Source organism: Barbus barbus (genome assembly GCF_936440315.1).
Source record: "Barbus barbus genome assembly, chromosome: 23".
Taxonomy (NCBI): Eukaryota; Metazoa; Chordata; class Actinopteri; order Cypriniformes; family Cyprinidae; genus Barbus; species Barbus barbus.
Genome location: NC_136751.1, coordinates 9700002 through 9727937, shown reverse-complemented (window position 1 = coordinate 9727937; position 27936 = coordinate 9700002). Strand labels below are relative to the sequence as shown.

The window sequence follows — 27936 nt, the reverse complement described above, 5'->3', positions numbered from 1 at the left end:
TTGTTTTTAGTAATATGTAATACATGCATACGTCATCACCTTGAGAAAAAAAAAAAAAAGTTAGTATTTTATACATGATTTGGTATTTACTAATAAGCAGTCTGTGCCAGAGTGTTTTTGTATGGAACATGAACCTGACCTGGTGAATGAGCTCTAGCTATGATGCATGTCCATGTCCATGTTTTTTTTTTTTTTTTTTTTTTCTTGGTTGGGGAATCTGCTCCTACACATGACCTGATGTGGACATACTAAGGGCTGGGGGGCTATTTCCCCTGGGAGTAAACCAGTCTATGTGCCCGAGTGCTAACATTGACAACTCCGAGACACTCATAAATCAGTCTACTGCTTTCCTTTTGTAACTTTCCTAGAGCTACAAACATATTTCTGATTAGGGGGTTGACCAGCATACTAGTGTAAATAAAATACAGACACCACATTTTCAAATGGTTGAATGCTTTATATAAGCATAACGTTCATCTGGTTTGTATAGTCAATGTGACTGTCATAAAATGCAGTCTACTGTTGATATTGTTGCAAATGTGTCAGTTGGAATTAAAAAGAGTTCATTACAAATGTAGGCCTTTAAATATGCTACTTGAAGCATTTGAATGAAGTTTGTATGATTTGCTATAATTAATAAGCTATATGTTAAAAGAATATTTAAGCTACAATAAAACTACAATATTCATTTCATCCCAAAGTGATCTTTTTTTGTTGTTTAATATTTACACATAATATTTGCATATATTTATTTTAGTCAAATGATTAATGCATCCAAAATAAAAGTTTTTGTTTACATAATATATATGTGTACTGTGTATATGTATTATGTATATATAAATACAAACACATGCATGTATATATTTAAGAAAAATATGCAATGTTTACATATTAAATATATTTATATATAATATAAAATATAATAATATAAATATATAAATGTATAAACATGCAAATATTTTCAAAATATATACTGTATGTGTGTATATTTATATATACATAATAAATAAACACAGTACACATGCATATAGTATATAAACAAAACCTTTATTTTTAATGTGATTAATCGCGATTAATCGTGTGACACACTAATTTATTTAATTTCCCACTTCATCACATGTGTCTCTTTACCCAATTAACATCTTGTATTATCCAATAGGCCTTTTTTTTTTTTTTTTTTTTTATCAATCACTCAGCCCTCATCACACTCCTAGGATTCCCTGCAGAAAGTCTGTCTAATTAAGGCAATTTATAAACAAATGTCATTCAATTTCTATAATGTTACGTATTTCTGGATGAAACAAAATATTCATTGGGAAATAATGTAGGCCGTGACTTCATAATTTAACATCAGGATTTAATTGGGTCGTGTCAGCTATGGTATTATTAATGCTTCTTGCATGTTTTTCAATACTTTAAAAACTTTGAAGCACATTCAATCAAAAACAATCAAACAAACAAAAAACATTTTGGAATGATAAAACAGCTGAAAGAAATAGGGATGTCGCAATCAGGTTTTCTGTGCCCCCAATCCGATCCGAGTCATTGAATACTGAGTATCAGCCAATACCAAGGCCCGATCTCACACTTGTTTACCTAGTGTTTGGTGCACATTTCAAGTGCATTAAAGTTATTAATAAACTACCAACTACTTAATTAATACTTAATTAATATACTACTGTATGTTTAATTAATATACTAATATATGTATGTATATATATATATGTATAGTTCAGTCATGAAACTCTAGATGGCGCAGGCGCAGTATTAACGTAGTATTAACTGATGATATTCACAGAGTTAAACGACTTGCCTTAAGCTAATTGGGTCATGTTGCATACGCAGCCAATGAGCATGCTACTTTACATTTAAATGGCTGGTTAGCATTCACTGAGCATTTGCAACACGTTTTCAGAGTTTCTTGAAATACACCACCTTCCCCAGCTCCACCTGTATAGATCTGCTACGGTTTATTTTATATGCTCTTTGTTCAGCAGCAGTATGTCTTAAATACTCACAGCACTGTATCGCCATATGGATTGGCAGATGTGATGTGAGCATGCCTCTGTGTGGAAGCTCACAGTTTCCGAGGTGAGGAGGGAATATTGCTTTATTATTTATTTATTAGTTTTCTGTTTCAGGTACAATTCTATATGTCCATATCCATCAGTTTACACTGTAATGACACTTGAAACTGCCGCGAATCGGTCTGTTTAAAAAATAAAAGATGTAAAACAGATGTTTGCTCATGCTATGAGATAAGCAGATGTATGTGTGTGAGAAAATATCATATATGGTGTTAGAAAATAAATGACACAGCGGATGAGAAGAGTTCCTATTATCTGTTTTTATTTGAGCTCCAAAGGATGAGGCATATTACATCACAACATTCTCTTGCCGTTTATTATTGCTGTCAGGAACTATTTTTTAGCGTGAGGACAGCATTTAACGAACATGCTTCAAAAAAGTTAATACATCAAATTTTTGGTTTTAATATTTTTTATTGTGTGGTAACCGTTTTATAAAAGCAATAAGGTACTCGAGCCAGTGCTGTATAGTAAATAAGTCACAGTTGCAGGCACTCCGCTTCATGTCATGCCTAACATCGCCCTTCAGTCGTGACTTATTCACAATACAGCACGGCTTCGAGTACCTTATTGTTTACATATACACACACGATAATGATACACACTATCTCTATATGCACACATTGTATAAAGACATCACTGTATAAAGACCTAATTGTTCTCGCACGTCACACACACACATTTGACCATCTTTTCCTTTAAATGGTGGTGGACTGTTAAAAGTGCATACTGCCACCTACTGCACGACACCGGCATGACAGCTGACGAATCACGGGTGGATCGGGCTTAGGAGAGCTGATACCGATCAGTTAAAAAAATGCTTTATCGCCCGCGATCCCAATCACTGAGATTGGCTCGGAACATCCCTATTAAAAATAGATTAACAATAATCCAGAGCCAGATTTAGAGACCAGAATACCATAGAGGGTGGGATCTTTGGCTTGGATCTGCAAGCAGCTACACAGCATTGTAAGCAAGCACATAACTACAACTACCTCTTACAACTCCCTAGCAACACGGTGGCAGGTTTTTCTCAGAACAGCACAACTTACATATTTTACAGATTTACTTTGTTTATATTCTGCAACAACACAGCCTTAATTATGCAGGATAAGATGTAGTTAAAGTTTTAATTTTGATAGTAAATGCATTGTGAGATCAGGGTAAACCAGATCTTTCTCTCTATGTATAATGACTTTGAATGAGCTGCAGAGGTTTCTGGTTGGGTAAGAAGAAAGAAAGGACCATATGGTTCCATTCAGAAGTTTCCCATTTGGGCAGACACCTTTAGCATCTTCACAAACTGAACACTCACCTAATCAAAGTAGATGAGGTGAGTGTATCACAGTGGATGTGATTGTTTGTGCAAAATGTGCTTGCGACAAAGAGTGGAAATGCACTGAGATGAATAAAGCAAAAATAGGAAATCAATGGGTGGGAATGTGTTTGTGTCAGTTTTGAGGGAGATATACATGTGTTGCAGTATTTGTGAAAAATGTGTGTGCAGGTCTGAGATATGTGTGGCTTTGTGTGTGTGTGAGGTTGGAAGGGGTAAGTGGTGTGGTTAGACACCCGGAGTCACTGAACATTCTTCTGGCATGTGTTCAGCTTCCAGCCCCCTCTTCCTCCTCTTGTGTGTGCGAGGCTCTGTCCTGGCAGCCAGCCCGGCTATGAAGTGAACTTAAACAAACTTCTGTTGCAGCCATCTGCTGGAGCTGGGGAATAAATCAAACAGCTTCACGGCCGCCAGTGATCGGGTTACCATGAGCAACAGCGCCCGCGCGCCTGCCTGGAGCCACAGCGAGCCTCTGCCGGCCAACATGTGGCCACTCTAATCCCTCCCAGAGAGAAGAGAGAGAGAGAGAGACAGAAAGAGTGTTGGAATGTAATGTTTTGATACTCCTTGAAAGTTTTTTTTGTATTATGCATTGTTTTTGCATTTGCGCAAAAGAAAGGAAAAAAAAGGAAGAACAAAAAAAAAGTAACATGGTACTACCACACACACACTCCCATGCAGAACCTTAACACACAGACCTCATCCACCCTCACCCCTGAACCTTTATCCATGCAAACACACAATGGTACACATTCATTTATAGCCAATGCATTTCTTTGAACCAATTACTTTTCCACGGAATTACATAGCTTAACACTACGTCCCAACATTACTGCAAAATCTTTAGAACACATTACAAGCAGTGCCCATAGCTGAATGAAGACAGGGAAGCAGATCATAGAAAGGTGGCTACATTTACACAGTCGGTATTTGGGATTGACAACTGTATTTTGGATTGACAACTGTATTTCATAACAAGCTTGAAAGGTTCTCAAACTGTTCACACAGCAGCTTACATAAAGTATTTTGAGTATTCGCTGTCAATCCCCTTTTTTATTTTCACACTAGCCATAAATATCACCTGTATACCTACAGCATAGTGACATTGACTAAAGAAAATATCAAAGATGGTCACGGGAAAGTTAATGGAACATTGTAAAGTCTTGACAGCTGACACAACAGCAAATCCAATCAAGACACGAGTTCATCCATCAAATTTTAGTTATCTTACAGAGGATTTATACCTGATTAGAGAGAGTCCTATGTTTTGAGTCGTGTTCAGACCACAAAACTGACAGAAGCTGCTCCAGTGGACAAGAGTAACTGGATAAAAAATCTTCAGATGACACACAGGTCATATCTCCTCATATTACAGAGAGTATATCACCAAAACCACACCTTCAAAAACCTGCAACACACACTAGACACTTGTGTGCAAATATCAGCATAGAATGGCTCTCTCACACTATACGGCGCACACATAAAGAGTCAAATTAACAGAAATATGACAAAATGCAGAGTATTGGCAAGCATTTCCATAACATGTTTAGTTGTCTTAAACGAACATAAACAGTCAGAAGTAAAAAGAAGAAAAAAAGGTGTATATCAATATACAACAACCTAATATACCTGACTAATAAAGCTCACTCTTATGCATCCCAGATATATATGACTATTGCCAGACAACTAGTTGTCTAGTATGTTCCCATTCATATAGCAGGAGTTCACCACAAATATGGTTGTGAGTCTTGAAAATTTAAAGGAACACTCCACTATTTTTGAAAATAGACTCAGTTTCCAACTCCTCAAGAGTTAAAAAGTTGAGTTTTACCATTTTCGAATCCATTCAGCTGGTCTCCGGGTCTGACGGTAGCACTTTTAGTGCAGCTTAACATAGATCATTGAATCTGATTAGACCGTTAGCATCTGGCTCAAAAATGACCAAAGAGTTTCAATATTTTTCCTATTTAAAACTTGATTTTATGCAGAACCTGAAAATAGTCCCCAGCTATATCATAGATACCTAGCTGGGGACTATTTTCAGGTGCTGCGTAAAATCATTGCGCCTGCTGCACCCATGGTACGGCAGCAAAGTTCCTTGATTATTACACCGGAATGAGAGTATAGTTAATAAACAGTAAGGCCATGGAACGCTGTTTGGTTGCTTTTAGTTGCTCATAGAAATTGAATGTGTGCTCGTACAACTCTGACAACATTTGTGTCAGATACAATGTGAATACACCGTCCAATCAACTGGAAAGAATTCCAGAGAGCCTAAGACTATTTGATCCCTTATTCGTGACTCCTCGCCCCCCTAAATCTCTTAAAAGCACACTGATTAACTCATACACACACTGTAATCTGAGCGTTACCTGTAGTGTACAGAATGCAATGCATGGCAGATTTGATTTTAAGATCAACCTTTCAGATTATATATTCTATGTATTTACAGAACTGAAATTACATCAAAACTAAATCACAGCAGTACATCCACAATTTACCATTTAATTTAAAGAGAACTGACATCTAGTGTGCCAGATTTGACACCTTTACTTTTGGAAGCACATGCAAGGTTCTCAGTACTTTGTTGTTGCAATCATTGTTATTGTCACACAGAAAGATAGCAGAATAGTTCCACAGGATGGAAATGTAATTTCAATTGGAGTGACAGGAAGAGGCAGATGCAGGCAAATGAAAACAGATCCTGCGATTTTACACGGTATCATGCATAATTCTGAGATGCAGGAAAAGACATGATCAATAACAGTAATGTGTCATAAAGCTAGTACATAGTTTTTCCCAGACATACACAGGTCTAGAAAGTCATGCATATGTACGCTTCCTCCACTCGCAGACCTGTGAACCTCTCTCAGAATAGTACTGCAACAAGCAAACAGCATGTGTACTCTGCACATGCTAAAAAACATTAATGATTCAGTTTTTAAACCGTCATTTGCTTACAAATCAAATCTCTATATACAGCTTTCCACAGAAAGTCTCTTTTACAGCCTGTTGCACTGTCAGCAAACATATGTTACTATCTGAAGATGCGCTTTCACCTGAGAGCATGCGCAAACAAGATCCTCGAGCAATGCCAAGTGTGCCATCCTCAAATCCAGTTCAAACACGGTACACATTCACATTCAATGCAGATTACAGACCTCTCATTAGCTAGCTGTATATATGTGTATGTTTTTATGCTGAAGAACATTGCAGCTTGAGCTATAACACAACTGTTTTACTGTAGATAATAAAATATATAATATAAATCTAAAATTCTGAAGATGAATTTAACAAATATAAAATATTAAAAATATTAAAATCCTAACACATTTAAAATGCCACTCGTAATTTTAGAATAAACGCTTAATGCAGTTTTTATGCACAAATTTGTGCATATACATGGTTAGTGAATAAGAGCCAATGACAACATAATCTAAGGACAAAAACAATATTTTATGTTAAGCCTTCACTCCCCCACAGAAATCTTTAAAATCTAGAAAGACACTTGAATGATCAAATATTGTCTACTTAGACAAAGTGAAGAGCCCACAATCTTTAAGCAAAGGGCAGATTACTAAGCGTTTCATATGTTATGGCATTGCACATTGTGTATTTATTTTTTTATTTTTTTATTTATCAATCAAGAATCAAACATCAAAAACATTGGCTTACCTTGCAGCAACATAATTTTAGATATTTCAAGAGATGACTTAAAATGTTTTGGACAACTACTGTATATGACCTGCAACTATTGCAAATACAAACTGTATCATAAATATGTAAGAAAAATAATACAAAACACTAAAATCATTGTGAGTTCATTTTAAATTCAGTAATAATAAATGCACACATTATCTTGTGAATACGTGAGAGCCCATGAAGCACACTGTTACAAAACACATAAAAAAGACGTTGTAATGCATAGTATGCACTACAGAAGCACTGAACCAGAGAGAGTATTATAGCCATATGCAAAATGTAAATCCAGTGTACACACCCAATTTTGAATAAATATATACAAACATATAAAGGCCACAAAATAGTGCCACCATCAAAGTCCTCAAGTATATACTGTATTGCATAAGAGATGGAAATATAGTCACATTTGGTACACTGAGGAGTACCAAATGAGGAAAATAATTCAACAGCCGACAAGCTATCGATTCCCAGAAGAAACTCCAATGAACTCTCTTTAAATATGGGGGTAACCCTGTTGAACACTTGGATCATGGCTTGTTTTTGACTAAAGTGACCTGGCAAATTTATGATGAGCTCAACCAAAGGTGCATGTGTCTGACTGATCAGGATGATCAAACAAACAGATCAATGCATCACTAATCAAGTTTCATTCCAGATTTTGCGCTGTTTTGTTATCAACAAAGAGATATGCGTTAAAAAAAACTTAGCGAAATTTGCTGTCTACAGCCTGTTTCCATCCAACTGGCCTTTTACCGATAAAATGGTGTGCGTCATGATGTCATCCCTAAAAAAACTATTTGTCGCATAAGTTTGGTGTATCGCAAAAAAATGTTGCCCTTGAGCTGTTTCCATATATAATTTATCCTTTTGCGTAAATTATAGGCTAGGCTAGCTGTTCTTCATCCATTTGAAACAAACAAAAAAAAGCCTATATTAAATTGTATAGGCCTACATAAAATGCTGCAGTTTTCCTTTATTTCACAAAAGTACGTTTTGTTTTTTGTGGATGTACACAAATAAAATAAATATTTTGAATAGTTTTAAATAATGTCTTACTCTTATATGACCACAAATGAAGGAGTAGGCTAGTGCAAGTTTCCACTTTTACAAGGGAAAAATAAAACAAAAAAAAACAAAAACACACAAGCGATCGTGCCGGCGCCTAGCGCAGTTAAGCATAGCCTGTTCATGTCATAATAACATACAGTCAGCCAAAAATATTGAAGAAACATGAAACAAATATTTTATTGCCCCTCACTCCATCAACGAATTTAAGTGAAGTGACATACGGCCAAGTATGGTGACCCATACTCGGAATTACATTCACTCCCCCCACCTATAATCCCTGCCGGCCCGAGACTCGAACCCGCAACCTTTGGATTACGAGTCCGACTCTCTAACCATTAGGCCACGACTTCCCCCCCATTTAACGGTAGAAAGAACTCAGAACAAAGCAAGAATAAAAATATAAGAATCTAACAACCAAAACTAATTAATTTAAAGTTTTGTACTTCACATTCATGTAAAACAAAATGTGCTTGGCATAATATCACGGGGTTATGGTGGTCAAGCTGAAGGGGACGGACTACAGGCTATTTAAACTGAACAGTGCACTGTAAAAAAAAGATGAATAATAATCATGTAAACGTAGGCTAGCCTGCTAACACCAAATTAAGATAGGTATGTTTGAGAGGCAACTCGTCTTTTTCTTACCATGTATAAAATAATTTTATATACAATTTAATAATATGAATATGATTTAATGCACTTTTGAACTACAGGGAAACGGTGCTTTAACTTGAGCAACACCATGAACACGGACGCTGCCTATAGGCTAATTCTGTCATGTGACTCCACATTTATTTGCGTTAAAGCCCCTTTTCTCTACAAAAAGTGTTTCCAAACAAATTTTTGCGACATTTGAAGTATCGATATGGAATTTCTGCGCTAAAGTTAAACGGGAAAAGATTTTGTCGACACAGGAGAAATTTAATCGATAATTGGCAATTCTATCAGCTAGGCCTATATCGTAAATATTTTAAAGCGCTAAATATTTTTTCGCAAACAAATCCTTGGATGGAAACTTGGTTAGTGTTTACTTTTTTTTTATTTTAGGACATCAATTTATGGCTTATAGTTGTCTCTGCTTATTAATCTGGCATAGGATCTTGGGTTGCTTCAAAATACATAAATAATTATAAATGAATATAGTAGTATAATGTACGGAAGCGTATTGCATTCACTTGAGGAAAAAAAATCTACTCTGTTTTTCTGAATTAACGAGTTAATTATCTCAGAATTACGAGATAATTTTTCATAAAAAAAAAGTTTTTGCTCTGTTTTTCTGAATTAATGACTTAATTATCTCGTAATTCTCAGATAATTAACTCATTAATTCAGAAAAACAGAGTAGATTTTTTTTCCTCAAGTGAATGCAATACGCTTCCGTAATAATGCATGTCTGCTGAAGCAATGTAATTAATTGGCTTTGTGAGAACAGACAAAAATGCAATTCCTTTTTCACTGTACATTTTGGTACTGCATTAACAATTCATGGTTTCAAGCTCAATTACACTCTAGAAATTGATGCCTAAACAGAGAACTAGATGGGGCTAGGAAGTGTAAACAGGCTTGAAAGCATTGTTAGACTGCTGATACCAAAATTTGCATTAAAATAAATAAATAAATAATAATAATAAAAAATGGTCTATTGTCATGGTGGCACATGATATTTGACATGCATGATATATTTTACAAGAAATTACTATTTCAATCTTTTTACTTCTAAATGTCACATTTAATTCAATGTGTTACTATGTATTTGTATTTATTTCTGCTCAAATACATATGTAAAATTTAAATGGAAATATTAATATTTATTTTGTGTTTTGTCATGCAACTGAAATGTAGACTACATAGTCTCTTGTGTAGTCTCACATGTACATAGTCTACATAGTCTCACATGTGCTCTTTTGGCATTAAAATAGAATTATAATTGTCCATTTCATTAAATATATAACTTGAAAATATTATTGAATATTGATATGATTGAATGAGAATTGCATGAAGACTCCCTCTGTATTGATATAGGGTCAGTTATGTTGCACTGTGTGTTGAGCGAACAGAACTGCGTGACTGATTCAGGGAAGGTGAGAAAGGCTGGAATGAGCCAGCACACAAACAGAACCAGAGGAGCGGAAAAGATGGAAAAACCCTCTCATTTCAGAGAAAGAGGAAGAGTAAAAATAAACAATAACTTCCATCACTGGCATTTCCTTATGAGACCTTACCCTCATCATCACACAAGGGAAAAACATCACAAATATCTGTAGTAACTCAACTGTTTCTCCTAGACAGAAATGGAGAGCAGATGAAGCCTTGTTTAAATCTCCTGCTTTGCAGATGTTTCTACTAAAAAAAAATCTTATGTCTCTAAAGTTTCAAAAGAGAAATACTTTTAGCAAATGATACAAGCTATGCTATTGTTTACAGGTCAATACTCTTACTTTATGTCAACAATTTACTGTGTTTATTTTTATTTTTATCGTAGCAGAGATAAAGTTGTTACTTAAATGAGACAGCTGAGTTCTCCATTTGCAGGGCAATGAAAGAAACTGTGTTTATCACAGGGGTACATCTTTCATTCAGCAAGGATAGGACATAGAATACAGAGATTTTCCGGGCGTGTTGCCACTGGCATGTTCAGTGGGGGTTTCATACAATTACACTGGAGCTGGGACAAAAGATCTCAGAGCCTGGGCAGGCAGGGCAGGATCTGTGCTCAGAGGCCAAGAGGAACCAGTCAAGCTCCTAGATCAGGAAAGAAAGCCTGGGTGACAGAACATCTCATTTTAAACATCCAGACCATTTATATTTACTGTTTATATATATATATATATATATATATATATATATATATATATATATATATATATATATATATATATATATATATATAAACTCATTCAGGAATGTTCATGGTTTTAATGTCACAACTATAAGCACATATGACCACCCACATTTACATATCAACACCTATTAGGTATTTAGCAACTTAAAGGGGTCATGAACTGCCTTTTTTATTTTGTACTGTTCTCTGAGGTCCACTTATAATGCTATCAAAAAAACATCTTAATTTTGAGGTTATTGGCTATTTTATGTCCTTTTTTGACCCCCCTCATCAGAACGCTGTTTCAATAGGTGTGGTGGATTGTAGACATATGATTGGCTAACAGTTGTGTATGTTTGACAGCCTTCATCCTTCATGGATGGATGCTGCTGTGATTTAGGTTAGAAATGCATAAATACTCAGTACATATCAAACAATCTGTAATAACAGACAAAGCAATAGTGACCACATAATAACACTTACAGTGTTTCCCATCCCATTATATTAGCGGCCCGATGAACACACACACACACACACACACACACACACTTGTTTCGCTATCCTTGTGGGGACTTCCATAGGCGTAATGGTTTTTCTACTGTATAGACTGTATAGTCTATTGCCCTACACCAACCCTACACCTAAACTTAGCCCTCACAGGAGATTTTTTGCATTTTTAGATTTCCAAAAAACTTCATTCTGTGTGATTTATAAGCTTGTTTACCCGTGGGGACCTCAAATTAAGTCCCCATGAGTCTGTGTGTATTCAGGTTTAAGTCCCCACCGGTACATAAAAACAAAAACACACACACACACACACACACACACACACACTTACACTTAAACATGTAAACAGCCTAACTTACACAGTAGCCTATAATAAACTTATTAATTTCTTCAATTTATTTATGGAAAAACAGCGATACAGCCTCGATAAAAATATTTGGTTTTAATATGATAAAACCAAAACTATTGTGATAAAACCATATACCGTGACATAAGCTTCAACGACTATTGTGAAAATCTGATACCGTCACGTACCTAATGTACATACAATTTAATAGGACTGTAAATAATTACATAATTAGCCTATTAAATAGAGTATGAAGCAAAATTATTTAAAAACCTTGTGCGCTTTCTCTATTCTAAATAATTGTGCTTGTAGTTGTCTTCTTATATCCCCAATTAAGCTAAAACACATAATTAGAAAAATTTGCATTGTGCCCCTAAATTTTTTAATGCGCTCCTACATTTTACAACTTAGGAGCACATGTGCTCCTTGGGAAAAATGTAAGCGTCAAGCCCCCAACCCCCCTCTAAGCTGTAAAACTAGGGGAAACACTAAGTTACTCACACTTGTGTGGTGTGATATTACTGTCAGATCCAACATAATCAGCACAGAGTCGACTTAAATGTAAGCTGTTTTTAGACTAACGAGACAGTTTTGAGTTCTGAAAAATACAGGATGTTTTTATAGTACAATGACCTATATGTCAATTGTGTGTTTCATCTACAAATAGGTTGTCATATTCTTGTAGTGTGGTTTTATTTTTATCTTCATTTTAATATTTCTGAAGGCCCTAGTTTGCATTTAATTGTGGCAAACATGGCAAAAGTGTAAATGTTTGCTGTGTATATTTATTCCACTTATCATTCAATAAAAAAATAAATAAAATAAATGAATAAAAAAACACAACATTAAAGCTAAAATATTGGAGAGACTTGGTCTGAGTTGGTCCCTATCTCTAACAACACTGTTAAATACAGGACTGATAAAACGACAAAAGACTGCCAAAACCAGTTCAAATGGATTTAATGACCACAGTGACAGAGAGGTCTGTGCTCATCTTTTCTGTGCAGTGTGTTGATGGAGATCACAGACTCTTTACCCAGCTGTATGATTATAAAGTGCACCAATATTTACCGCTACACACAGATGGGCTACATGTTGCATGGTGTTTATTAAAAGTGTTTATTAAAAGAAAAACAATCCTGCAATTTCTGCAACATTATAATCGCGCCCTATCAATGCAAGACATTCTGGATTAAAACTAAACATCTAGCTGGCATATTCAAGCTTTATAATGAGACCACTATGTAGCTGAAAGAGTCAAACATCATGACGCACTAAGTGGATTCGCTTTCTAGTGTACAGGCCTGGAAAAATGACACAAGGGCAGTTCAAGTAATTTCCACTGCTACTGAATCACACTAGCAGCACTATGTGTGTGTCTTTGCACATAGAGTTTTCCTGTTACATGAATTAACTTAGAGAGAAATTAAAGCCCCAGTTTGCTGATGTTAATGAATACTTATCCAAGGACTCATGGGTCATTAAGCCCTTAATTTCCAATCCTAAGAATTTAAAGTACCTCATCTGGGTGAACATGAGCTTGCTGAATTTTAAGCACATTGAATTAAAGAAATGTTTCCGGGAGCGTGGATTTAAGTTTTGGATAGTCACAGGGCATTTTGTTGTACACAGACAAAATAGGCAGTTTCCATTCAAAAGGAATTGACTGTTTCTTTTAAAAATGGGCCTTCCCTACAGTGTCGCCACATTGACCACCACCTGTGTGATCCTTGACCTCTTTTGACCCCTCATCTGTTGCCATTTACTAATCCCTTCATACCTTGTGGCACAGTGACCCATGCATGAACACATTACTAAGAACTGTATAAATTTGAACGAGTCCACTAGGTTGTACTGTGCATGTGTTGAATTAAGCCATCCGCACTCATTCGCAGTTATACTGTACTTTGAAAGCTGTGTAGGTGGAACACACAAAAAAGAAGAATTCCCAGGCCTTAATGACACTGTTCTCTTCTGCTTTGCAGCTGAACTGAATTTGTTCATAATTGATTAATTTATTGAAACTATTATTGAACTGGACGGACTCGAGTTGAATAACAATGCTTGTTTTATAATGAACAAACTTTACTAAACTAAACTACAACACTGAAGTGACTGAAGCTAAATAATTACACTATGATCATCTTGCTACAGCTGCTTTACAGCAGAATTTAGATTTGTTTCATTTTTGAAGCTTGTATCATTGATTCTGTTACTTTACTGTTTAACACTGTGAAGCTGCTTGAAAACGATCTGTCTTTGTATAAAGCGCTATAAAAAAATAAAGTGATTAAATTGTTATTCTCAAGCTGTTTTTAACAGAAATTTTCAATGGTATACTGTATCTGTAACATACAAACCATGGGTGTTCAGTCATGGTTGTGGAGGGCCATTGTCCTACCGAGTTCAGCTCCGACTTGTCCTATACCGTTCCTGCCTGGAAGATTCTAGTAATCCTAAAGGCCTAGTTTTCCTTGGTTCAGTTGTGTTTAATTACTACACTCTGCAGGACAGTGACCTTCAAGGAGAAGAATTGAACACCATTGTTATACACCAATTACCACAAGAAGTTTTACTTGTCTCAAACAAACAAACAAATAATTAAATAAATAAATGTGTACACAGTCATGGACTTACAACAAAAAGCTATGGGTTTATGCAAACCTTTCTCAGAACTGGACTTTTTGTCTGTTGGATAACAATCTTAGCCCTGCTGGATAAGAGTCTAAAACTATTCCAGCTGGGAGTCAGTGATGCTCTCTTATGTTGGTCTGATGTGTTTCTGATAATATTAGCACAGAGCTCAGGTCTAAACATAGAAAGAGTCTGTCACTCCAGCAGCAGTTCTGATACAGCTCCCATTACACCAGCACTATTTTAGACATACCCAGAGACAAACAGCATTTCTGCATTTTATCTCTTCTCAAAGACCCACAGGCAGGGCAGGGGAAGAGAAAGGGGTTAGTTTGAAAAAAAAAAACATTTCACACTAGTAAGAAACCCACATCCTTCAAAGGCATACAACAGTGTTTCTCAATTAGGGGTATGCGTACCCCTAGTGGTCACGTAATTGCAGGGGGTCCATATAATAATTACAAAAATGTTTATAACATTTTTTTTTTAATTATTATCACAAACAAACATAAACTAATATCACAAACTGACACATAGTATCAATTTTGTTGTTATTGACACTAATATAATTATCAAAACCAGTAAATGTAGGTTCAAGTTTACTGTAGTTTTATATTTGCCACCATTTTTAAACATTCACATGAACAGCTCATAACAGCTCTTTGGAGAATAGAGCAGTCACTCGATAGGTAGACCTGTTGCGATAATTACTGACTTATCACATGATATATGAACATGAGTGTGATAAGTTTTGTTATATTGCCCATTGTGATTATATGGCTGTTTATGTAAAAAAATGAATTTTAACCAATCACACTGTTTCTGTCATCTTGTCTGCTCTCTGTGTCTGAGGCTGAGGCGGGCTCAGGCAGCTCCACACAAACAAACACACACGCACACACACACACACACACACAGAGACAGAGCTGACAGCGACAGGGGACTGAGGATGAGCGATTACCTGTCTTTCTTCAGGTCAAGTCATATAATCATGAAAAAATCAGTTTGCCGTCAGCTCTCAGAAGATGAATGCGATATCTTTGTCGTAGTATCCTTTCACCTTTAAAGGGATTGCCATGACTGAAGTCAGCACTGTTCAGTACACTGAATTAATAGCACTGAACTCTATGAACCATAAGCTTCAATGTAATCCATGCGTTACGCTGCTCATCGATTGAGACTTATGAAATGGCACAAGTTATATTCATTTCAACACCTTTTTTCATTCAAGAATGAATCAGCATTTTTAAGCGTGTATGTTGAATGAATGTTTTTTAATCAGGACTCACTCATAAAGTCAATCTATTGCCGCCACCTGTTTGCTTAACATTGACTGACAGCCCAGTGCTGATACTACTGAAATATCACTATAGTAGGGGTCTAATGGTAGGCCTACACGTATCTTTACCGAAAATTTTCAGAACAGGCATTTCGGTTCGGTATGCATGTGTACCGAGCAAATACAGCATTGTTTTAACCACTGCACAAGTGAAACTTCATTGTATTATTACTTTTGATAAGAAACAAAGTTTAATCTTTCAAATTATGCAATTTTTTCAGGATATTCAAACAATAAATGCCATTTTGATCCTCTTTGATGTGGCGTGACAGATCGCTGTATAAACGCCTCAGTTCAAATGGCGGTGTGTGAGTGAGTGCAATCATCCCTTCCTCTTAACTATATTTTTAATGTGATATAAACATGAATGAACATCTCATGCCTCATGTAATCACTCAATCAGTGTAAAACAGCTTGTAAACAAAATGTCACGTAGCATTTTATTTACCGCAGGCAATTTATCAGTGTCCACAGCTCGTTAGTTCGAAATGAAGTGCAGAGAAAAGCATTTTGCGAAATATTAAACTATATACACATTATATTTTACTTGTTAGTGATGTCTTTATTTTATGTATGTTAATTTAATTATTTAATGTATGATTAAATAAATGTTATGAAACAAGTTATGACAGCCACTGTGTAAATGAATATATTTCAAAAACAAATAGAAATGTTATGATTTAGCAGTTAATTTAAAAACTGCATTATGTGCAATTTACATATTTGCATAAAATGTTTTAAAGTTGAGTGGTGATTATTATATTTAAAAATAAAAAGTAATTAATATTTAAGTTTGGGCTCTGTTAATAACTGTAACCTTATTGTAGCTTAATAAGAAAGGGGCTTTCTATAGAGCATAAGCTGAGGTAAACCACTGTTTAACAAAAAAAAGAGCAATTTTATGTTTCGATTTTGCCCCTGCTTTACCGAAACCATACCAAACGTCAACACCGAGGTACATACCGAACCGTCGTGTTTGTGTACCATTACACCCTACTACTCTATATCCAGTGCTATAAAATGGTCTTTAAATGACTATAATAATATTTTTCATAATTATTTCTGGGGCAATATATCGCCAAATAGAGACCTAAAGAGAGACCTGACACACCAGAAAAGCTGAGAAAAATGGACAACAGAAAAACATGTCAACATGAGAGGTGGGTGGGAGGTTCATGAGGATTGTTTGAGATATTGTGAGGGCCCATTACTCAAAAAATGTTGTGACCCTCTTGCATACAAGTCTGGACAACATGTGAAAATATACAGTGACGTTCATTTCTGCCATACACTTGCCAGTGAAGACTTTATTATTATTATTAAATATTATTAAATCTTTTAAACTTTTAAACTGGCTTTGCCAGGCTGTGACATAAACAAAACACCAATGGTTATTTAAAAAAAATAAGCCGCTTGATCCTCAATCCTATATTTAATAATTGTGAATTTTAAGACACTTCTGTGGGACTTTAAAACCCATATTGCTAGAAAATCAATAAAGACCAACACCATTGTGCCTTACCAAACTGCTGTCTGAAGCAAATTTTCATACCCTGAAAGTGCTCTTCTAGGTTCTGATGGCTGCTAATGTGAATTATACTCATATCTGACACAAGGATCCGACAGCATTTAATCTGAAATCCAGTGACAGTGTTTGATGTGCATGTTCAATCATTAAACGATGCTAGAACTCTACGCAAAAGAGAGAAAGTGGATCTATCTCCCAGTCTCACTCATGATTTTGGCTTGAAAGGCTGTATGCAACAGCTGCTGTCTTTGAAATGGTTCTCTCTATCAAACTTTTACATGTGCACTTTCTCCCACTCATACACACAGATGTTCGCCCTGACATTATATCCAGCACTCTAACACCTGCTCCACCATAATCACAACCATGCTACCACAACTCAAAAATCTCTCACAGCTCAGATGACCACAGGCTGTCCATCTGTTTTTTCTTGCAAGGCCACCTTCTGACCATAGGTGACCTCTGCCATATGAATACTCAGAGCTGTACCGACTAACCACTACACGTAATATTCACGTAAAAATACAGTGGAGAAAACACACTGGAAGAATGTGTTTCCATGTGTTTCATGGACCAAACAACAATATGCTAAAGACTTGCTGCTGCTAAGACATACAAAGACATGCTTCAACATATACTGCTGCTGCACAAATAGTCATACATAAATCCCCTGTAAGCAGATCAAGCCAAGGGTTGCTACAGTCTCAGAAAAAAAAAGGTACAAAAACTGTCACTGTGGCAGTACCTTTTCAAACTGTATACTTTTGTACTTTATTTACCCCTAAAAGATGCATATTAATACCTTAGGTGTACATATTAATACATAAGGAGTACAAATTATTACCTTAATGGTACATATTAGTACCTTTTGAAAGGGCACTGATCCAGTGACAGATTTTGTATCTTTTTTTTTGACAGTGCAGGGAGGAGGAGGACAGAGAGCAGCTCTTTGGTTTTCATTTCTATTCATTTATTTTTTTTACAAACCTGAACTTACACTGTTTACAGTTTGATTTTGGATGCAACAATACTCAAATAACCATATTTATAGCACACCGAGTAACTGTTTTTCAAAATAAACCGTGAGTGATTTGAGGGAGAACTCATTCTTGCTGATTCATTCAAGTGACCAAGTAGGTGCTATTTAACTATATACTTAATTTGCCACGGTCAGTCCTGGGATTCTGGAGGTAAACTGATAAATTAATGAATAATTCCAGAAACAGACGTAGTTGTCACGTTCCCTCTCGGGACACAAGGAGCGAGGAGACGTAGGAGTTCCAATAATCACATTTATTTGGAGAGACACACAAGGAGACGAGGAGCTTGGGGAGAGACGAACATCAATGACGATACTGACGATAAGACCGGACACAGGGGCTAGGAAACACAGGGCTTATAAACACAGGGAAATACGGAACAGGTGTGGACTAATCAAAACACAGGGCTAGGGACTAATTAAACTAATGAAGACAAACGAGGACAGGAACAGGAAGGCCAAATATGGGCACAGGAGGAGGGGAAACACAAGACAAGGACTGACAGTATTGTATGCATTTGATTTTGTAGGCATTTCCTTTTCAAATGCAAAATGTATGGAAGGAAAGTGTTTAAATAAATTATGCAATATGAAAAAACTTACCAAGGTTTCAGTAGTCAGTTTACTGGCATTTACATCACTAGTTAATGCCTAAAAGCTCTGTCCTTATCCTAGGAACTAAAGCACATACTATTATAACAGAGACAGTTAAAAGTACAGATTTAATTGAATTTAATATATGTTAGTACAAGGTGTAAACCAATTAATGCTTTATAAATAAAGATGTACAATTGATTTAGTATATGCACAGTCGGAGAAGGCCATTCAACTTCTCGATAAACAGTTGGAAATACTACAAAGATACTGCTCTTGGACTTACTCTCACCGGTGAGACTGATCTTATTGCTATTCATTCTTCCGCGCTGTACTGACTCTATACACACATACGCACACACAAACATTTTTCGATTGTGATTTCTTGACGTTGTTTATTTGTATGTACACTGTTGTCTTGTTAATACACTTGGGTCTATTGACGGACATTTGTCTCGTGTTTGTAATTATGTTTTTGAACTGCTTAAGTGTGAAAGTAGTTCTCTTTATTTGGTTTAAACTCTATCGTTTATAAAGTGGAGTGTTAAGTGTTACACAATGATTAGTCATACCACCAAAATTTACACCATTAATTACACGTAATCTCTGTCATGATAATCTGTGCTTCTCAATCAGAAAATAATTTGCTGAAAATGAATCGGCACACAGGTCACCCAATCTCATTTTGTAACGCAAGACAAATAATGATGATTTTAGAGATGAAGGCATTTGCTTTCTGATGATTTGTTGTAAATTCATCACAAAATGCTAAACAGTGCACTGACAATATGTATTGCATTAATAGAAAGTTAGTTAAATATAAAGATTTTAAATATAAAGTATTCCTCAAATTATAATTTTAATAGTATTTTTGTGCATTTATGATGTAGCCAAGTGAAGCTACTGTCCTACAGATTTCAGCTCCAACCCCAATCAAACACACCTGAACCAGCTAATCAAGGTCCTCAAGGCTACGGCTGTGTCCAAATTCAGGGTCTGCATCCTTCGGAGTACTCATTTGAAGGATGTTACGTCACAGCGCCGCGACGAAGGCTGTCCAAATTCGTAGGATCCTTCAAATGCGGTCCACAAATACGTCTTCCTTTTCCCCGAATTGGAAGGATGGGTGTGGTGGATCCTTTCCCGTCCTACCTATCCCATAATTCTTTTCGGCAGAGCGTAATGGCGGACGAAGCGAGCGGTAGCGGAGTGGGAGAGGAGTTTCTCTGACAAAACAAGCTAAAGTTTATGCTTCGGCTCAATGAATTTGTAGGAGAAATTAGTAGAATACTTAAAAACAAATAAAAATAGGCTATAATGGCTTACCTGGATGTGACTGTCTTGTAGTCTGATATAAAAAACTCTCCGACAACGAGCAAAGAAAGTATTTAATTTATTTAATTGCTTTATTTCTTCCAAAAGAATTAAAATGAGGAGAATAACTCTTTGTTTGTCCATTTTCCACGGTTGCTAGGCGACAGGATATGAGCAACGGGTAAGGGAGGGAACTGAAAGAAGGGTAGGCTGTCCAAATTCACAAACACCGACTTCCGGGTTTTGCGGACGTCGGAGGATCCCTCCTCCTTCAACCGGGTAGGAAGGATCCTAAGGAGGATGCAGACCCTGAATTTGGACACAGCCTACTTGTTCATTTCAGACAGGTGTGTTGGAGCAGGGTTGGAACTGAAATCTGCAGGACAGTAGCTCTCCAGGAGCAGGGTTGGAGATCCCTGTACTAGAGCATCTAATTCTAGCATTTAATGCAGAGCAGGAAGCTAGCTTTGAGGCCTAAGGACTGGACTAGGAAAGATGCTTTCTCACTAGGAAGCAGCCTTCCGCTTGAGAAGCACCCAATGTTAAAAGCACAATGTTTTCACCTTTATCTTCTGTTGTTTTTATGAACCTTTTCCATCTGCCTCTTTGAGTAGTTGTTAAAAGCAAATGCCCAATTTTGAATGTTGTCACCTAGAGGACCCACCAAACAGCGCAATCAATTTCAGGTACATGCACAGACGGCGAGTTCATGAGGCTACAAAAGGCTACACAATTTGTACTGCAAGCAACCAGTCCAAGCATGCTCAGCTGATGGCTAAATTCACATCATACACACTAAGTGACAAGTTGTCAGCTAAAAAAATCTTTCAGCTTCAGTCATGCCACACAAACAGTGTTCCTCTTGTAAAGGATGTAACTCATCTGAACACAAGCAGGAAAAGACACCTGACACTCATTCAAATAGGCAGAGAAGGCATTACCAGAGATATTGACAGAAAGAATGATAACATCATTAATGAATAATGCATCAAATAAGAATTTGACCAGCCAAAATGTATTCAGAAAATACGCAACAAATTTGATTATAAGTGGATTTCAATATCCACATTCCTATGAGGATGTATGAGGCCATAACCTACAACCATACGAGACCAAAATAAAATTGTCTAAAACATTAGTTTAAAAGTTTGACATTGTAAAATTGTAAACCTGAAATTTAATTTTTGCTGGACTAGATATTTTGCTAAAACCTGATGTTTGAAACCTGAGATTTTTCCACAAATGCCATATGAATGATACACCTTCTGTCTGTATCGCAATGTGAGGCAGGACAAAAGAGATCACAGCAAAAGAGTCTTTCTGACTGTGTAAAACATATTTTTAAAACCAGATAAATTTACTTGAGAAGTACAGTAAAACTCCATAAGATATTAAGATGTGTTTTTATAAGTCTTATTATTTGTTGTTCAATGTGTTTATACTTAACACAACAAATCTGCCTGTACGTAAAGCAAAATACACTTCCAATACAAATAATTATTTCAAAAGAATTACATTTATCTTTTCAATTATGGATTTTTAAATATTTTAATGACAAAATTACACAAATGTGCAAGTTTTTGCAGTACATTTATGAACATCGTCAGATCAAGTTAGAGTTAAATTATTCAGACATTAACAAAATTTTGAGCCTTAACTATCATCTCTGACTAACTAAACAGTGTTTAGCGTACATTGTAAAATTGCATGCTGTGTGCAATTTTGTCAAAATCTAATAATTCCTCTGAAGAATGATGACAATATGAAACACTCAACATAACTACTGAAATACGGTACATCAATGTAAAGTTTGTGCCAGGGCGACACAAGGCGCAGTTTGTAGACATACTGAAATTCAAACTTTGTACTAAAATTTTGTCCCTGCAATAATGACAACATTGACAGGCAAAAAAAAATTATATTCAGAGGTAAATTCATACAAGTACAAATGTATGAGCATGTGAAGAGAGTAATGAATTCAGTGTTTTGAAGCCCCTCAGTCTTTTTCATTCATATCAATTAAAAAGTGGCCTCATCTCCCATTACACCAGACAAGAAGCACCTGAGACATCTTACAGATATCATAACACACAATGGACACATTCTAGTCATTACTGTATACAGGGGGTAAAAAATGCCCTTTTAGAATGAACAAAAATTGAAATGAGATTGAATTTAAGTATTTGAAGAAACAGTGCAAACGGAAAGATAAAAAACAATCTATATTATTATGAAGCATAGCCCCCAAAAAAAGATAATAATAGAGAAAACAAAACAAAACAAAAAAAGTTAAAACTGAATACAATTTTATACAATATACAAATATAAAATATACAATTTTCCAGCCTAAGGTGAAGTCAGTATATATATAAATATTTTGGTGCTAATGTAATTTAATGGAAAACTATGAGAATGGCACGCCAGATTTTTTAATAGCCTCTGGAGACATATTTGGGCACCACCAACATATGTCCTCAAATACAGAGCACTTACAGATTTAAATTTAAAAGACATGGGGCTTCTCATTTAGTGTGCGACCCTCTTTATGCTTTGTTTTGCTAATGTTAGAGGCTCCTGGTTGAAGGACATCATTTATTAACCAAACTGACTATTGAGTTATGTTTTACCTCCTATGGTTGATTTTCACCTGCATTTGGCAGGTTGGCAGGTTTTCATTTCAAACCCTGATTGTATATATTGAGAAAGATTTTTTTTATTATTATTATTGGACATTTGCTCATTCATTTAAATTGTAACTTTATTTATCTCACTTACATTTGCAAGTCGCTTTGGATAAAAGTGTTTGCTAAATGACTAAATGTAAATGTAATACAACAACAAACAACAACTTGCTTTAAATTATTGCTAAATTATGTTGACCAGTGTACTTTATATGACTGCCACAACCAGAGCTATTTGCTATCCATGCCTAGCTCAGAGCATCTGCATACAACTTTCAGAGAATAGCTTCCTGTATACCAGGAAACACAAGTATATCATGAGAAACAAGGAGCAGGGTAAACGAATGCAAAACAGGCTTATCTTTCATACAGTAGCAGGGCTTCAGACTGCGACTAAATGGTCCATTTTTGTTAGCGGTCACACTGGAGCCTCTATAAAGCTGGTCAACTGTATGATTAGACTATGCGCTTTCATTTATTTTGCATATGAAATTTTAAAAATTAAATGTTAAATGTTAATTAAACAGCGCTATCCATTTGAGCTGTTCAGCACATTACCAGCCAGAGCAGGTACATTTATTCTCAGAGCGATCTTGACTACATGGCATAATTTATAAACAGTGCTGTGGGATCCAGTGAATAGTGCTTTAATTCAGCACAGAAAATCGGACAAATTTTGTCTCTGTGATTGAAACTAATTGCAAACCAGATGAAACAGGCACAATATTCTCAACAGCAATGAACACAAGAAAACAGGAGAAATCATTGTGTCATGTACACACAAGTTTTCAATCCACAAATCACTATCCTTGAAAACATTTACCATGTATTTACTGTAGTAAACTGTATTTACCGTGACATTTTGGCAGGAATGTGGTATAACTATACTGCTTTTAATATAGTCATGTATAGGCCCATTGTAAATGGCAGTTTATTTTTCCATAACATTTGTTTTCATAACAAAGACCTGTTTTAGAGAGACCAAATAGTTAGAAAATATCATTTCTAGACAAAGGTGCCAAATGTGCATTTAAATAAGACAAAATATGTAATATTATTGGTAACTTTAATTTGTGTTCTTTAGTATTAGTCTCGCCATCCCCATGAGTGCAAATAAAATGCTGATGCCACCAACTGTAAAACGTGTTGGCATCACTCTCATATGTAAGTCTGGAGCCCTGCAGTAAACAAAGCCATACATACAGGTAGCTTCATATAAAGATTTGAGAGAAGAGATACTTTTGTGCAAAACACAAAATAAACATCTACCTGGACATTAAGATTGACAATATGTGAATACAGCTATTTACAGCCTAAAAAAACACACAGTGTTCCTCAACATCCTCAAAATACACACAAAAACTACCACACACACACACGGAGACCAACAAAAGCTTGAGTTGGCCACTGGGAAGAATGTTTTTAAACAGAGCTTACAACCACTAGACTGTCTGCAAAATGTTTATTTCTTTAATGCAACAGGCTCCATACTTTATCTACCCCCTGCCTGTTATGGCCGCCTCACTTGCTAGAAAGAACAGCAGCCTGCCATCAAACTTCAGTTTCAACACTTGGCTCACTCACTCATCAGTGCATCAGATGAACTTTTGCATGCTGGCCCAGAAACAGCTCCAGCCACAGCTGCCTAATAAACTCTTTTAACTGAGACCCCAGAAGACTCTGAAAGACCCTCTACCAGTTGATTGAAAAAAAAAAAGTAAGCTGAGGTTATAATGATTTTCTAAACATGTAAAATTGTTTTCAACTCCCTGGACTATGAAACAAGAGTCTAAAGATTATAATGGAAAGCAGTCTGGCCCGTAACATTCTTACCTTGTTTTGTGTGATTCCACTAACCGGCTTCATGTTCTGCCCAGCCAGCACCATGGACTTACATTCCACACAGGAGCCAATTGTTAACTGCTTGCCATTGTCAATTACCAGGGTCTGGCTGACCCTTGGAGCATAGAGGAAAACAGGCAAGCGGTCAACGCACACTGCCTTCAGTCCAAGAGGTCTCTTCTTCTCTTTCCTGCAGAAGAAGCAGATGAAAGTGTTGCAGTTATACTGACGTGCCCAGGGGCTGCTGGATGGGCCTGATTCTGAGCCCTGACTCTCATGTTGGGTCCACTGGCCCAGCAGGTCATGATAGCACAGTGCACAGGTAGACACAAGGCCCGTGGCATCAGCAAGGCGGGCACGGGGAGCGGGAGGGTGGACAGTTAGAAAGGGAAAAAAGGGTTCTCTCTCCCCACAACGCCCTGGAGGGTTAACATGAAGTTGATACTCGGTTCCACCAGACAGCTCCTCCCCACACAAGTAACAGATGGAGGTGTGGCTTGCGGTTGTTGTGGCAGTCTGAGAAGGGGTCGACAAGGGTCCTTTGGGGGGGGATACCAAGACTCCTCCCCTTCCCATGGCCAGGTGGTATCTCTCAAGGAACGTGGTGACAGAAGTAATGAGCTCCTCGCTTAGACAAAGGCAGTACTCTGCCCAGATCCCTTCCAAGATGCTGTGACAAGCGACACAGCAGTGTACCCTTCCATTCCGCATTCTCTGAGCATTTGGAGGGCATGGTAGCAGATTTATGAATGGAAAATACATTGCACTACGGGCCTTACTTGCACCAACATGAGTGTATGCCATCCTGACCTCTCGACTGCAGTCCTCTCCACATAGGTAGCAGGCCTCCCTGCGATTCAGTGGCATGGAGGGGAGTGGATGGATTTTTGGTAGTCCATCCCCACAATCATTCATGGCAGGTGAAGAAAGAGGGGTTGCAGCACCCGTGTTGAGGGGCACCACATAAAGTCGCTGGAGAACAGGAACATCCGCAAGCTCGAACCCTTGCCACTGCTGCATGAGGGAGGAGTGGCAAGTGGTACATACCAGAGTGTATCCACCCAGGCTAAGGGGCACTGCACCAGGTGGAGGGGTATGGAGCCAAAGAAAAGGGAAGAATGGTTCACTGGAGGCTCTCTCCTGCTTTTGTACAAACACCCTAAAGCGGCCTCCTGCTGGAAGCCTGCTTCCACAAATATAACAGGCACATTCATCGGAAGAAAAACTGGAGCGACATTTGGCTGCTTGGCTCCTCTCTACGTCTAAGTGTGATGATGCTGGGTGCTCTCTCTCGTCATCGCTGGTGATGTTGATATCGCAGCTGTCAGGCGCGTCCGAATCACCGGTGGACGCATGTATCCACTGCTTATCGCACGTAATGATGCCGTTATCCTGCAGCGGTGTGCGCACTGATAAACTGTCATACTGCTGGAGAGCCATGGACACGGATGAATGCGATGTATGATTGATGACTTTAGTCGAACCCCGATCTGATATCGGTACGTCCTGACCTGTGTAAACTCTGGTCGGATATCGCACCGACTCAGGACTGCTCTTAACACTAACTGCGTTCTTTCTACTGCCCTCTCTTGATGCTTTATTAGACGCACGGAAACCTGTGGCATTATTGCTATTCATTACACACGCTGACAGGTCCAAGTCCTGCTCGGACAGGTCATTATCAGAGAATGAGGAAATGTCCGACTCATTGGCGTCGTAATTGCTAACGCTCATTCTTCGCTCCAGATCGTAAGTAATGTTCCGTAAGTCGCACTGGTATGGTCTCTTGAGCCAGTACATGCGCTTCTCGATCGGCGTCCTGTTGCGCTCGAATGAGTTCCACTGTTCGCGCAGGAAGCAGTGGCATACAGCGCACACCAGAGCGTCCCCATCCGGACCGATCTCCGGAGCGCCAGGAGCCGGGTCCTGGCCTTGCAGGAAAGGGAAAAACGGGCCATCCTTTTCTCGTTGGTATTTTACCTGTAGGCTCAGCTCCTTCCCCGGGGTTACCCCGCTCCCACAGATGAAGCAGTGAATGAAGAAGATCCCGTTGCGCTCGGGTCTGCACACGCTGCCGGACAGAGGGCTCACCTCCCCGGGTAAAGCCGAAGCCATTCGCTGCTGCGCCTTGGAGATCGGCGTGAACTCCGGATCGTTCATAGTTCCATGCGTAATAGCGTCAGAAACACAAGCAGCGTGATTTCAAACCCAGTAACATTCTTTGTGCGTTTCTTCACGTATGTAGCGCCATCGATCCCGCGGAAAAACTCGCCTACTCCACAAACTTACTCGCACCGGGGATTTTAGATGTGTGCGTCCGTGTAACAATCTAGAAAAGTACACTGAGTAACCGTTTGGAGTCACATCCTCATAGGCGGCGGGGTAATCCGTGTGCTGTTAGAGAGCAGAAAGTCTTATTGAAGTTGCTTGGCGAAGTTTCCTCACACTGTGGCTGTGAGACCACTGAACACAGCGCTATCTCTCCCTCCCTCTCTCACTCACTCAGTCACACTCACATACACGTATGTTTCACTATATTAGTTAGGACATCTAGACTTACATTTTTTTTATATATCAGGTTAAGGATATTTTCTATTGCCTAACCCAACCCCTACCCCTAAACATAACCCTCACAGAGAAGCATGCGCAAAACACTAGATTTAAATAGCATGGCCCTTTAAAGGTCAGGCTCACCAGTCGGTGTTCAACAGGTTTTACTTTTAGTGAGGACATTTTTGGACCTAACAAGTATAGTCAAACCTGCACACCCACAACACACACCTACACACATAGAGATGTTTGCTTGACAAAGTCTTTACACTTCCATTGATTTCATATCAGGTAAATGATATTTCCTCTCACCCTTACTTCCAAACACCACAGAAACATGCGAGGCTCTAGATATAAATATAAACATGTTTTGGTCTATTTATAGGCCATTATTATAGTTCAAATATAATAAATCTAAAAACATGAATTCCTATTTTCTACCCTTAATGTTTCAAGACACTGCATGGGTTGGCACAGTTATAACACAATCCATGCCATTTGTTGTTTTTGTTGCTAAATAAGATATTAGGCCTACCTTTAAGAGAAAG

General features: G+C 37.4%; 1 protein-coding gene across 2 annotated transcripts in view; it reads right to left on the bottom strand.

Moving 5' to 3' along the window:
• LOC306842657 (genetic suppressor element 1-like) overlaps window positions 1-27300 on the bottom strand; it is a 212116-nt gene extending 184816 nt beyond the window's left edge. For both annotated transcript variants that reach the window (XM_079373625.1, XM_079373626.1), the window contains exon 1: window positions 24830-27300. In XM_079373625.1, the coding sequence (XP_079229751.1) occupies window positions 24830-26998 (2169 nt within the window). In that variant the 5' untranslated portion in view covers window positions 26999-27300. The remainder of the gene's footprint in view (window positions 1-24829) is intronic.
• Window positions 27301-27936: the final 636 nt, after the last annotated feature.